The 14,160-nt window shown below is 35.9% G+C and overlaps 1 protein-coding gene across 4 annotated transcripts in view; it reads right to left on the bottom strand.

The window, feature by feature from the left end:
- Positions 1 to 3,997: 3,997 nt before the first annotated feature.
- Positions 3,998 to 14,160, bottom strand: part of LOC126248726 (LIM domain and actin-binding protein 1) — a 212,605-nt gene continuing 202,442 nt past the window's right edge. For all 4 annotated transcript variants that reach the window (XM_049950041.1, XM_049950043.1, XM_049950044.1 and 1 more), the window contains one exon: positions 3,998 to 6,104. In XM_049950041.1, coding sequence (XP_049805998.1) covers positions 6,102 to 6,104 — 3 coding nt within the window. In that variant the 3' untranslated portion in view covers positions 3,998 to 6,101. The remainder of the gene's footprint in view (positions 6,105 to 14,160) is intronic.

The following is a 14,160-nucleotide window of genomic DNA, read 5'->3' as shown; positions in this document are numbered from 1 at the left end:
CCTAGTTTACTGAACATATAATCCCTTATACTTGTTTTAGTTGTCCTTTACACTTTGGTGATCATTGTTGTAGAACCGCCTCATAGTCACTGATACTAGTTTTGATGTGAACATCATCAGTGAGGTCTTGTCTATTCCTTGCTATTAGATCTATTTCCACCATGAGGGGGGGGGGGTTCTGAACTATCTGTTATAGGTAGTTTTCAGAGAAGGCATTTAGTAATGTTTCACAGGATGTGTCGTCATGCCCATCACTACCAAAACTGTAATAACTCCAATTAATTGTTGGATGATTAAAGTCACATCTGATGGTTACAGTATGACTGGGGAACTTATGTAAAGGTGAATTGAGGGTTTATCTAAAGTTATCAGTTTCATCAGGGATTGAGTCTGCAGGTTGACAGAATGATCCAATTACAGTTTTATGCCCACCCCTGATACTAAGTCAATCTCACATGCAGCTTCAATTTATATCTCAGTGGATTTGAGTTTCTTGTCTAATGTGACAGATACACCACATCTATTTACCAGTGCCATACCCTTTCAATATATACTTAAGTTTTCCACAAAAATCTTACTGCTATCAACTTCATGTTTTACTCAGCTTTCTGTATCTAATATGTTAGTGCCACTGCTTTTTAGGAGCACTTCAAATTCTGGCAATTTGTTGCAAATGACTCAGCATTTAACCACTAGGATTTTAATACTCTTGCCTGTGTGGGGTATTTCTTTGGATCTTTCACTGACACTTCTGGGTATCCTACAACTATAGTTACCTGGACTAGGTGGAGAGTTGCCTAATCTAAAAACCTTTGTGTACACCCCACACACAGTCAGCTGCCTGTATAGCAGCCTCTGATGTGTGGTGCATGTCTGACCCCATGTGATATAAACCGCCTGCAACCCATTACTTTGCAGTGTGTTGTCTGCATAGCAGTGTAGTTGGCCAAAGCATTTCATCTGAGAATACAGACGTGGCAAGGCAGACATTTTTCTTACTATGACACTGCTTTAATATAACTGAAAGTATACTTCCATTAGCAATAGAAGACTCTGAATGCTGGGTTTTTATTTCACCCAAACTTCACCTGTCAATTCACTAGCTTCTTTAAACATCACTTTAGGGGATATGCAAAATGAAGGCACTAGTGCAGCATTTCATTTACTGGCCAAATGTTGATGTCACCATAGAGCATACTTTCCAGAACTGAAAGGCCTGCAGCCATAAACAGGCAGCTCTGGCACAGTGTTTCAACCCCTGGCCCCGTCCCAAGCATCAGTTTCACAAAACTGTTCCAGGGAGCAATATGGTTGCCAATTGTTGATACATTCTGTCTTTTCCAATGCTTGACAGTGCTCTGTCCACCATACTTGTAACAGAAGAGGCACCTACTACAATAATTTTTCACAATGGCTATGCACAATAGCCAGCCGGAGTGGTCTAGCAGTTCTAGGCGCTTCAGTCAGCCGCTACGGTCACAGGTTTGAATCCTGCCTCGGGCATGGATGTGTGTGATGTCCTTAGGTTAGTTAGGTTTAAGTAGTTCTAAGTTCTAGGGGACTGATGACCTCAGATGTTAAGCCCATAGTGCTCAGAGCCATTTGAACCATTTATGCACAATATGATTAGTCTGAAGTTGACATAGTCTGTTGTGCTCTTTATCCTAGTGGTTTGAAAAGTAGTTAGTGACTAGACTACTTCTAAGCTATTTCTTGTACACATTAATGCACTCTCCTTCAGTGCATTCACTCTGTAGTGGGATACAGCCTTTCAGTGGTAGTTGTCATTAATTGAAAATGTACAAGTCTTAAATCAGAGCTATTTTCTGCTGCATCAGATTCTACAGTTACATGTTTCATTCTCATGTAAGGGGTTCACAACAATTAGGCTTCACTTTTAGACATTCTGTCTTGTAAATATTGTTTCTATTTTACATCACTACATGAGCATGAGTATGACTCTTTTACTGACCACCACAGACAGCTTCCAAAATACAGGCTGAAATGTTAAAGTGTACTTATAATGGGTAACTTGCTGCTATAACTGTTACATAGCAGATTGTGACATGACTTTGTCATATTCTGTTTTGTCAATGACGCAATAATACAATGAAAAAAGGGGATATTACATCATTTCCCTCTCCCACTATATTAAAAGCTGCTTCTGAAAAATAATCACTTGTCTTAGTTTGTGCACAATATTGTTAAATTCAGTTGGAAAACAAATTCTTAACACTGTGACTCGATTTACATACACCAGGATGCTATGTCATCTCCTTTTCAATAAAGTTTGAGGAAAAATGAAATGATCGTATGGCATTATTGGCCAGGAGGCCGCATGCGGGGAAGTTCGGCCGCCATATTGGAAGGGCTTTTTAGTTGACATCACTTCGGCAACTTGCGAGAACGCTACCGCAAGACCACGAGCTGCGGACAAGTTTGAGGAATTTCCCTATCAGCAATTCTCATGAGGCTTTTACAGGACGTAAGGACAATGTGTAATATACATCTCAGTCACAAAATAGCTTGACTGATAAAAAAGGCTGTAACCATTAGAGTTTTTATGCCTCCATAAAGGTATTTACCCTAACAAAGTTAGAGAGCTCTTAGTAAAATATCCCTATTTTGATATGTATTGTTGTTGACTATTATTTTATCTGAGAAGATATCTGAACTCTTCAACTGAAATTTAGTTTAAGCTAGACCAAACAATTTACAGTTGGAGAATCGGTTTTACTGTATATTTTCTCTGTTTCATTGTCTTTAGCCACTTTCTAAATTTAGAGTTTTTATACACTTTATTACACTATACAATGCAGTACCCACAACAACAAATTTAAAAAACTGAATAAGCCTTATCCACATATCTGCTCCATCTCCAGTGATTAATGAAAAAGTAATTCAAAATTAAAATTGGAGTTGCAAAAGATTCTCACTGGACAACTGCTCATATAAGTCAATGCACAGCTTGCTTGATTGTGAATCAAGGCTGTGAGCTACTTCTAGATTGAATCTGTGTGAGATTAATCACAACTGGTCTGCTACCAACCTAAGCACAGTTTAACAACAATGCTCAGTTTGGCAGTTTTAAATACTTGTCTACACAAATGTCTAGTTGATCTATTTTCACACATGAAGCAATGTTTACATAAATCACAGACCCAGCTGTTAGTGGCTCTAAGGTTCATGTCCAGACACCCATGGATGACAAAGGAGATGAAACTGAGGGTATAAAAAAAAAAGCTCAGAAATGCTGAACTTCATTTTCAAATGTTCATTTCCAATGAAAATATATTAGTACATCCCCATTTTAATTCTCACACCATTGCAAAGACAAGTGATATTATGATCAGTGGCATTAAGAAACAGCACGAGGTGCTAAAATTGAACAGAGCTCCAGGCTACAATGGAATCCCTATCTGATTTTATACAGAATTTGCTGCTCAATTAGCCCCTCTTTTCACCATATTATGATGTAGGGTCCTCTAACAAACTATACCCAATAGATGCAAGGAACCCCAGGCCAATTCTTTCTGCAAGAAAGGTAGCAGAAGTGACCCACAAAATTACTGTCTAATATCTTTGTCATCCATTTTGTTGCTCTGAAAGGGTTGGAACACATGTCATACAGACACTTAAAATGGTATGCATGAAAAAAATCTATGGAAATAGCATGTTTTAAACATGTCAAGACTATTATCTCAACATAGATAGGTTTTACACCATGTCCTTCCATGGACCTTACTTCTCATCTCAGTCCCAGGACACTCTAGTGGTGTTTGTACCATTATTTAATTGATACTCTCTATACAGTGTGCAAAATAAATTCAGCAGACAGTTAAAAATGACATTTTACTATAAATGGTCTTGTCAGTAAACGGAGAACTTAAAACTGAATACTGACAGTTCTGTACTGTCATTAATACACAGACTAATGTGCATAAACATATAAAGAGGACTGATTCGCAGTACAGAGGGCTAATAGGCTACACAGTAATATGCTTCAACATTTGTTTAATTAATAATTAATAATACAAACATATCAATATTGACATCAGTATACCAAAATGAAAAACATCTGAAAACTACACAATTACATAAATGAAAATCAGTATAACAGATTTTAGTATTTATGCACATTAAACTTTAAGATCAAAAAAATATAAACAGATGGGAAGACTTCATATGCTCAGAATATGTGCTCCTAGAAAATGCACATAGTCACTTCCACAACTGATACTCATAATGATACTAATTATGTTTCAAAGAACATGAGCTCTGTACATCAGTACAAATCACTTTTAATTGTGATGGTGTCATGAATGTTCCAATGAAATTCTAAAGCTATTCATAAAGCATACAGCACCAAATTTGTTTAGAGGTCTTGGAAAAATTCTTTTATGAAATGAAAAATCATTGAAATTCACAGAATCTCTGTCTTCTAAAATTGAAGATACTATAGTTACCTATCTTATGCATGCCTTTAAAAACTGGCAAAAAGAGACGGAAAATAATATGTTGACACTTTGCACAACTTTTGGCATTTTAATATCAGCACCATACATACGAGTGAATTCAGAACAGGAAGTGCTATTCCTGTAACTGATGTGAGGAACTACAAGAAAATAAGATCATGAATATTCACTTGGTTTAGTTATGTGAATTACATAAACAATTCACTGAAATTAGAAGAAAAAATCTAGATATATTGACATATAGTACACAATTTGTCTGGATGCCTTTGTCCCCCATCGTCTTCTCTCCTGACCATCCATCTGCCACCTCCATTCCTCATAATCTTTCCTCCATCCTTCCATTTCAGAGACAGAATATTAGTTTCTACAGCTCTTGATTGAAGGAGCAATAAATAGCAAAATGTGGGATTTAGAAACACACTGTGTGTTTGTGTTATTTCAATGAATTGCTGCACAATGCAGTGTGTTCAAGCTACCCACTAGCATAATGATGTTGATGTACAATAATTTCTAAAATCATAAAAATGTGATATAATGAACAAAATGTGATATGATGACAGTGTATAAAACTACGCCAATTTTTTTGTATTCAAACATATTTAAACATTTATAAAACAAAACTTCATGGAACCTTAGGTTCATTAGACAGTACTAATAACTACAGCAGTATTGGAAGGAATAACAATTTCTCAATGAGACAACACAGTTTAAAAATTGCAGGTATCAGCTACACCTGATATTATCAAATATTCAAATTCATTGTTGCAAATGACAACACTTTTTTTAAATGTACATCTCAAAACTAGTTAACAAATTATATCCAACAAAGCAATAAAGTCTATGATATACATACGTGAGAGATCTTGTGACTTTATCCACAATCACCTCAAAAATACTATGAAAATATTGGAGTAACAAAAAATTTATGCTAATTAAACAAAACATCAAGAAATACATTTGTAACAATTAATCCATATGTATACATTATTACCAGTTTCAGTACAATTAAAATTTGTATATCAGTATGCAATATATGAAGAAAATTTATAGCTGTCAAAAATTTAGCTATGTTAGAGAATTAAAAAGGAATAATAACTGTACACAAGTCAGTTTGAATAGCACAGCAGTTTCATTTCATGACATGGCACAATTTTGCTACTGTATATTACCATTAAATGCTTTTTAGAACGTTTGGCAGTTTGGTACACAATATTTCTGAAAGTAGAAAAAATTATTAACAAAAAGGCAGTTTAAGCAGTTTAAACAGCCATAATAATACAGTAGCAGCACCAATATTAGTAACAGCTACATTTAACTACAGTGAGACAGGAGAGACAATGCTATTTTGTTAAGTAATTCCATTAGTTAACATATTAAATTTAAAGTAAGGGAAACATTACGTGGCTACACAAATATGTTTTCAACAAAAGCCACTGAAAAGTTATAAACATAGAAATTAAATACCTTACAAAGGTTTCAATTTATTAATGACACTTAATATTAATTTAACATCTTTCGGGCAATTACATCAAGTTGTATGAAAATTTATTCCTTATACAATATTTGCAGTCTGTGCAGAGAGCTTCAATGAGAGAATTTGCACCTTCTATTTCATCAGTCACATTTTCACTGTAAAAGAAAAAGCAAATGTCAGCAAATGTGTGTAATGTATTCAGCTTATAATTACTTCTAGTAAAAATAAAGGACCAAAATTAATCACACAGAATGCAGAATCAGAGCAACTTAATAAAAATTTGTGCAAGTACATACAGGATACAGAAAGACAAAGTGCATACAAAACTTTAATATTAATTAAGCAAGAAAGATGTGCACTGATATGGAAAAAAGCAGAGCTCAGTAACTAATCCTTTTACATTAGGCCTACCTCAATTCTTGGTTTGCAAATTTCTATTATTGCTGCAGTAAACAATGTTCCAGGTAAAATAAGCTTTCATTTTTACACCACACTGACAAGTATTCATATGTATGCATAAAAAAGTATGTTGTGCAAAATAAATAGTGAGGAACTGAATAGTATCACTGAAAATGCAGTGGCTTTCTCTGAGGCAGTGGCTTTTCTGAGTGCATAGTGAGAGTATGTCTGCAGTATTTTTTAAACATAAAAAAGCAACAGCAAACACCTTTGATTAATATTTCATAGACAAATTAACATTAGCAACATTGGCTAGTAAAACACACAAAAGCATTTTATGTTATATAGAATGATGGAAACAGAGTTGGGAATGGGACGGAAGAAACTTGCTGTGAGAAACAGGTGAAGGGAAACAGGACAGGTAAAAACAGGAACTGCATTAAGGGCAGTAGATAATGATTTTTCTTATTTCAAATTCCAACAAACCATTTGCTTTAATTTCATTTGATTTGATCTTTACTTCATCCTGAAGATTACATTCTGTACAAAGAATTCTGATGTATGAGGGCCGTTCAGAAAGTAACCTCCGGTTGATTTAAAAAAATACACCAAGTTAAATAAAAATATTTTAATATATACATCTTACAACTACATCTTTGCACTATTTTTCTACATAGTCTCCATAGTGATTGAGGCACTTATCGTATCTCTTCACAAGCTTTGAAATTCCTTCTGCATAAAAATCACCCGCTTGTGCCTGGAGCCAGCCTGTGACCGCATCTTTGAGCTCTTTGTCATCATCAAACCGCTGTGACCCGAGCCATTTCTTCAAATGCATGAAGAGGTGATAATCACTTGGCGCCAGGTCTGGGCTGTAAGGTGGATGGTTGATAACGTCCCACTTGAAGGACTCAAGAAGGGCCGTTGTTCTGCGAGCAGAGTGAGGACGGGCGTTATCGTGCAAAAAAACGATACCGGAAGTCAGCATACCACGGCGTTTGTTCTGTATAGCCCGTCGTAACTTTTTTATTGTTTCACAGTACACGTCTTGATTAATGGTCGTACCACGTTCCATGAATTCAACCAACTACACCCCTTTGGCATCCCAAAACACCGTTGCCATCAGTTTTCTGGCAGAAAAATCTTGCGAGGCTTTTCTTGGTTTGGTAGGCGAATTTGAATGTGCCCACATCTTTGATTGTTCTTTTGTCTCAGGGTTCACGTACTTAATCCAGGTTTCGTCACCGGTCACAATTCTGTTTAACAATGGTTCTCCTTCGTCCTCATAACGTGACAGAAAGTCTAATGCAGAGGCCATTCTTTGAGTTTTGTGGTGGTTGGTAAGAATTTTGGGCACCCATCATGCACAGAACTTACGGTAACCCAATCTTGCTGTCACTATCTCGTACAAGAGAGTCTTAGAAATCTGTGGAAAACCAGTAGACAACTCCAACATTGAGAAACGTCTATTTTCACGAACTTTTGCATCAACTGTCTGAACGAGTTCGTCAGTCACCAATGATGGTCTACCACTCCTCTTTTCATCATGAACGTTTTCTCGTCCACTTTTAAATAAACGTACCCATTCACGGACAACTCCTTCACTCATAACTCTTGGTCCGTACACGGCACAAAGCTCACGATGAATAGCTGCTGCAGAATATCCTTTGGCTGTAAAAAACCTTATGACAGCACACACTTCACATTTGGCGGGGTTTTCTATTGCAGCACACATTTCAAACTGCCACAAAAACTAAACTAGCGCAGGTACGACGTTCACTCGACCACGGCTTGATGCCGACTTACCTGTTGAGTGCGTGAACGCACAGATGGTGTCGCTACTCCCCCCACAACCCGCACTGTGACCAATCGGAGGTTACTTTCTGAACCGCCCTCGTAATAAAGGACAGATCAAACAATAAAAACATGATGAATATATTTTCTAAATAAGAGCTTTTACAATTTGGTATTTCTTTAGTCACATTCCATGTGCATTTGGGTGAACGTTAAGTATCAACATACTTATTGATACAGAGAATACAATCTTATAAAATATCTTAATTTACATGACATTTTTTACAAATAAAGGTTATATAAAGTTAAATGGACTTTCTAACAATAACTGAGGTGTATGGTGCAAGACGAATGTTATAGGTTCTTGTTGGAACACGAGAAGGATTTTAAACCCCTGTATCATGTTAACAGGAAGCTTGTTATAAACTTTTATCCAAAAAGTATAACTATCTACTGTACTTGTTATAAGTGTTTATCCAAAAATTATAACCATCTACTGTACTTGTCTGAAAGTGCAGTGCTTTTGTGTAAATTTGGCTGCTCTCTTGTATCATAGTTGTAAAGGACACAGTTTTCTTGTGAAAAGTTTCCTTTATTACCTAACAATCAGTATATTGATCTGTAAGTCTAAAAATATACCAAAAGTCTTGAAAAAAACAATTATTATTATTATTATTATTAATTCTGTGGTACAATTTCACTGCTCATTGTATAGTTTACAATTTTTTTTTCAGTTCCTGTAGCAATTGCCCTGAATATCATACCACTGATGGATATAACATGAGAACAATATTAGTTCCCTAACAGTATACCAGTATTGAAAATGGGCTGACTGTTAGTTTTTGAGCAGTTGACCATTAATAGCCATTTCAAGAGATTTCAGATTATTATTTACTGTCTGAAACTACCTTCAGATTTCTTTTTGTTAGACTTAAAGTTAAACTACTTATATGGATTATTTGTATGCTTGTTTATTCATTCATTTTCATTAATTAATTAATTAATTCTGTTTTGTAGATCTCATCAAAACAGATTCTGAGATGTGGGGTGGTTCGAGGTATGCATTAACAAAAGACAGTCAAATAAAGAAACTTAAACTTCACACTGTGTTAACAATAAACTATCACTATATTATTTAACACTACCTGTGCTTAGGCCAGATAAAAGTAACCTAGTAAATATGAAGGAACACTACTGCTTTGAAGAAAGCTACTGCTTTCTCAGTTATTAAATATAACTTCTACTGGTAGCATAATATTTATTTGAGTGCATTGGTATTTTTCAAAGGCAGTAGTTAACTTACAACTGTAAAAACAGAGACAGGTTTACAATACACAACAATTTACCACACTTTGTTATAATGAACTCTGCTACATGCCTTTTAGCTAACAAGAATTTTCAATATGTGAAGTGGGTAATCAGATAATTTCTAGGAGTGGATAATAAGTTACATTTTTAATTCTGTTTAGAATTTATAATGGTTTCTAGCTTTTTCTGTTAAGATAAATGGAGTCTTGCTGAACACCTTTCAACTAGAGTACATAACTCCCCTATGAACATTAGCCAAGGAAACAGTCTACCTGAAAATTGTCTTTGTTGCTTGTACTGTGAGTGTGAAAACTGAAGGCCACTCAAAATTGACTTCTATTATTATCAGCGAATCTGCAAGATGTATGGTTATCTACTTTACACTATATTCTTACTGGTCACCTCTACAGAATAAATACTTTATTTACTGTAGTGCATAACCCCAGATGATAATTACATAAGGCAATGGGGTGAAAATGTGTAAAGAGTGCAACACCCTTGTCTTTCGAGTAACACAATGAGAGGTATTTCCAGAAGTATAACTTGCTGAAGTGAGTTTCTTGATTAGTTGACTTCCTTAAATCACTGGAAGACCATATTTTCAAGATAATAACAACAGCAGTCACAGTACCAAACCTTGTGAGGATCCCACATGTTATATTCCCATATTTTGAGGTTAGTTTTGAGGTAACATGCTGCAGTGCACGCATGCTCACTGCCCATCTGCTTCATTAGATGACATGGATCGGCCGCGAGCAAAGTGAGCCAAAGCAGTGGTATCTCTCTCCACCATGCATTGCCTTGAGGTAGCTCTGGGGTTTTTCCAGAGAGAAGCATGCAATGGAAAGAGTTCCATGACCACCACTTCCACATCAATGTCGAAGAACTGACATGTCTGCCAGAGCAAGTTGGTGATGTAGTGAGTGTCTTTTATGCTGTGTGGATATAAAGACAGGACTTGCCATGAGGTGCAGTGATGGTATCCTGAACATGTACAGTTGCAGAGAAGGTGATGTTGGTGAGTCTGTATTGCATGCTTTGGCTAAACAATTTTTGCAGACATCCTGGGTGCTAGTGGCAGAGCATAAGAATTTTGTTCACGCAGACCAATTTTAGATTGACATTTGTCACACCTTCCCTGGCCCTCACAAGATCAGTAGGCTACTTCTGCATCACAGGATTTTCAGTAATAATTGTATCACAGTGGATAGTGTACCGCATGTTGAATGGTTGCAGTAGCCTACCACATGCGTACCCACAACTTTTCTTTTCTTGTATTTGCTAGGTATGGAACAGCTGTGTACACTTTTAAATGTTTATGATTCATTATTGCCATTTGCTAAAACCTTCATTCCTGTGAGGCTACCGTGTGCTATGGGAACTATTTCCATTTTGTCCATTTTTATCGCTATGTAATTTTACTGTGTTAATGTCCCATGTTAATTTTTATGTAATTGTGTCCTGTTCCAAGAGAGGAACTGAATATCAAGGGTACTTTCCATGTCCTGTTTGCTTTATTTTTTCACTAATGCCCCTATGTACTTGTGTACCATAGGACCATGTGTGCAAGGTTAGGTAGAAAGGAATTTCTCAGTTTCATTCCTGTCACACAGCATGACAATTTCACTCTTGCACCTTGGCAGTGACATTTCATTAGTGTCAACCAAGAAAAATCACTAGTAAAAGTACTTGACAGACACTGTACTTAACAGTTTTCAATTCAGCACGTATTTTAAAAGTATATCTGTTAAGATTGTTTCATGTTTTATTAGGAAGGTTCTAATCAAGCAACTGGAATGTATTTGATGCCTTAGTGTGGAAAGTTATAAAACAATGTGTTATGATCCTTACAGCCAAAAGTCTTCGCAAAGTTACAAATATCCACAATGAATATCTTCTGCAGTTTAGTTCATGTAACATTTCATTAGTCAGGTTGAATATAGCTCTCCCTCTCTGATGACAACTATTTATCATATTCATGCTACAAAGGGGTTAGTAATATTTTTGTTTAATGTAGTCACACATCTTGTCATACAGTTATCTCCCATATACCTTAGAAACAACGAACAGCATAAATATACACAATAATATGTCAAATACCTCTCTACTTTTGTTGTTAAACTTGATTAAGCATGTTTCACTCTGTCAGTAAATATCTATTTTCTATTGACTCAAGGTCATACAAAGTGAAAGGGAATGGAGGGAATTTGTCACCCCCTCCTCCTCCTCTAGGGGGAACAAAATCTTCAGAATTCAAACTTTATATCCTGCCCCTCCAGACAGACAGTGTCATTATTATTAAGTGTACTCAGAGTTGTCATAAAATCTCAAAACTATTTTCACATTCAGTGTGAACAGTGTGAAAATTAACCCCCCCACCCATGACTTACTGAGTACCGACACAGACAGCAGAACTTTTGTCTAACTGTGTAACATCTGATCTGAAAACATCTAATTTTGTTAGGAGTTGCACCATCATGGAATACTGCATTTAGTGTGTGTTGTGTATGATGACATAGCCATGAAACTGCAGTGGGACATTTGTTAACACGGTTTCCTATTTTATCAAGAATCAAGAATTTTATTCACCATAGATTATTTTGCAATGGTATTGGCTCCATCATACAAGATATAGTAGTACATACATAATAATAAAATAAACTAATATCAGTACATTATAGTATACATTTTAAGCATGGCAGTGTACCAAATTACACTGGGACAGTTTCCAAAAGTTAATGCAATAAGCTATACTATAATATAATACAATATAGTATAGTATACTTTGTACATAGTGTATTGTGTGTTGTATACACTATGTAATTACACATGACTTAACCACAAAACACAATAATATGTTTAACTATAGAAAACTTTTGAATGCTAATATCCTCCTCAGGCATCTCAAAGAAGTTACAGTGAGGAAACATTCCATTTAATTCCAAAGTAATAAGGGTCATATTCATATGAGGTGTCCATTCTAGAGTATCTTGTAGACAACTCTTTATACAGTTTGTAAAAGGTGAGCAACTTGCCCTATTTTTCACTGAAAAAGTGTATTATAAAACTGACTCATTCCACATCACAGTGGTGTAGTTATGATCCAGGGAACATGCAAATGACTAAACAGAACCAAACTCAGTTGGATTTATACGAGCAGCAGGTAGTGAAAGCATATTCAGGATGTTTACAGAAAAATGTCCCATATTCGTACTGAAGATAATAATGGACAAAACTAGAAAAAAGTCCTGTAAACACATGTTCTGAAATAAATTCATGTTGAGATATGTGTCATTTTACTTTACTGCTCATAGCATCATGTAGTTTATGAACACATTAACAAATGCTGTTTATCACCAATTTCTGCACAACAAATTACACATTCTGTTGGAGAATGTTGCCCTTGAAGAATGGCAATAGGTATGGTTTATGCTTAAAGGAGCACCATCCCATTTTCTATGTCAGATACTAAAGCACCTAACATAAAAATTTACTAACCAGTGGATGGATTGGAGATATAGTAGCATGGCCTCCCCATTCAGCTGACCTAAATCTGTTATATTTCTGATTACAGGAATATTTGATGTCTTTGATGTATTTCACACTCATTGAAAAGTTGTACACATCGTAGCAGCACGTGAACTGTCCATGCGACCATATCTGATGGCAGCCAGATGTGTTCAGACGAAATACTGATTCCCTGAGGAGAAGGGCTGACCAAAGTGTAGCAATGAGTGGTAAACACATTAAGCACCTCCTGTAATTTCAACTGACAAATGCTTATTATAGGACTGAATTGCACATATCTCATTTTGGGACATTTGTTTAGCAGACTTTTTTATAGATTAGGTCAATAATGAATCAAACTGAGGAGAAAAATTTATGTCACAACTTGACTATAAAAAGGAACTGGTTGATAGGACACATCCTGAGCCATCACAGACTCATGAGTTTGGTATGGGAGAGCAGTATGATGGCTAAAATTGTGTAGAGAACCATGGCTTGATCACAGAAAGGAGATTCAAGTGGATGTGGGTTGCAGTAGTTATGCAGAGATAAAGAGACTTTCACAGGAGAACTACCTTGGAGAGCTGTATAAAACCAATCTTTGGACTGAAAACCACCACAACAACAACAACATCTCCCAAAATAACAACTAAAACCACTATGATAACCCCTATGTATAAATGCATAGCACTAGAGGAAGCTATATACAGCAACTGAAATTGTTGTCAAAGACCATGTGTCCATAGGTGCATGATCTTGTGATTACAATCATATTTCATGCATGATATGCAGCTTCTTTTAAATAGTGCAAAATTCAGGATGGAATAATGACAATATTATGAAAGTGTTAGTTAAAGACATCCCTGTACAAGAATATTTACAACCAGTATAGCATATTCCACTAAATATAAGTGGCAGTCATTCAGTTTTAACTAATACCTTGAAAAGATAGTTATATAATTAATTTTTTGTTTATTTGCAGATACATGACCACAGTTCTAGTAACACTAAAATTGCCACACTACTAGAGGAGCCAAAAAAAGGTGGAGTCCTCTGATGAAGTGGAGTACTGTGCAGTAATTCAGTTTTGGCAGCAGCAGAAATGCTGCAGTTGTGTCAGGCCAATCCTGATGATTTTTTTACCTGTCTGGATTGATCTGACAAAACTGACACATTTCCTCTGCTGCTAAAACTGAATTACCA

This window comes from Schistocerca nitens, chromosome 3, assembly GCF_023898315.1.
Source record: "Schistocerca nitens isolate TAMUIC-IGC-003100 chromosome 3, iqSchNite1.1, whole genome shotgun sequence".
Taxonomy (NCBI): domain Eukaryota; kingdom Metazoa; phylum Arthropoda; class Insecta; order Orthoptera; family Acrididae; genus Schistocerca; species Schistocerca nitens.
This window is presented reverse-complemented; position numbering and strand designations above follow the sequence as displayed.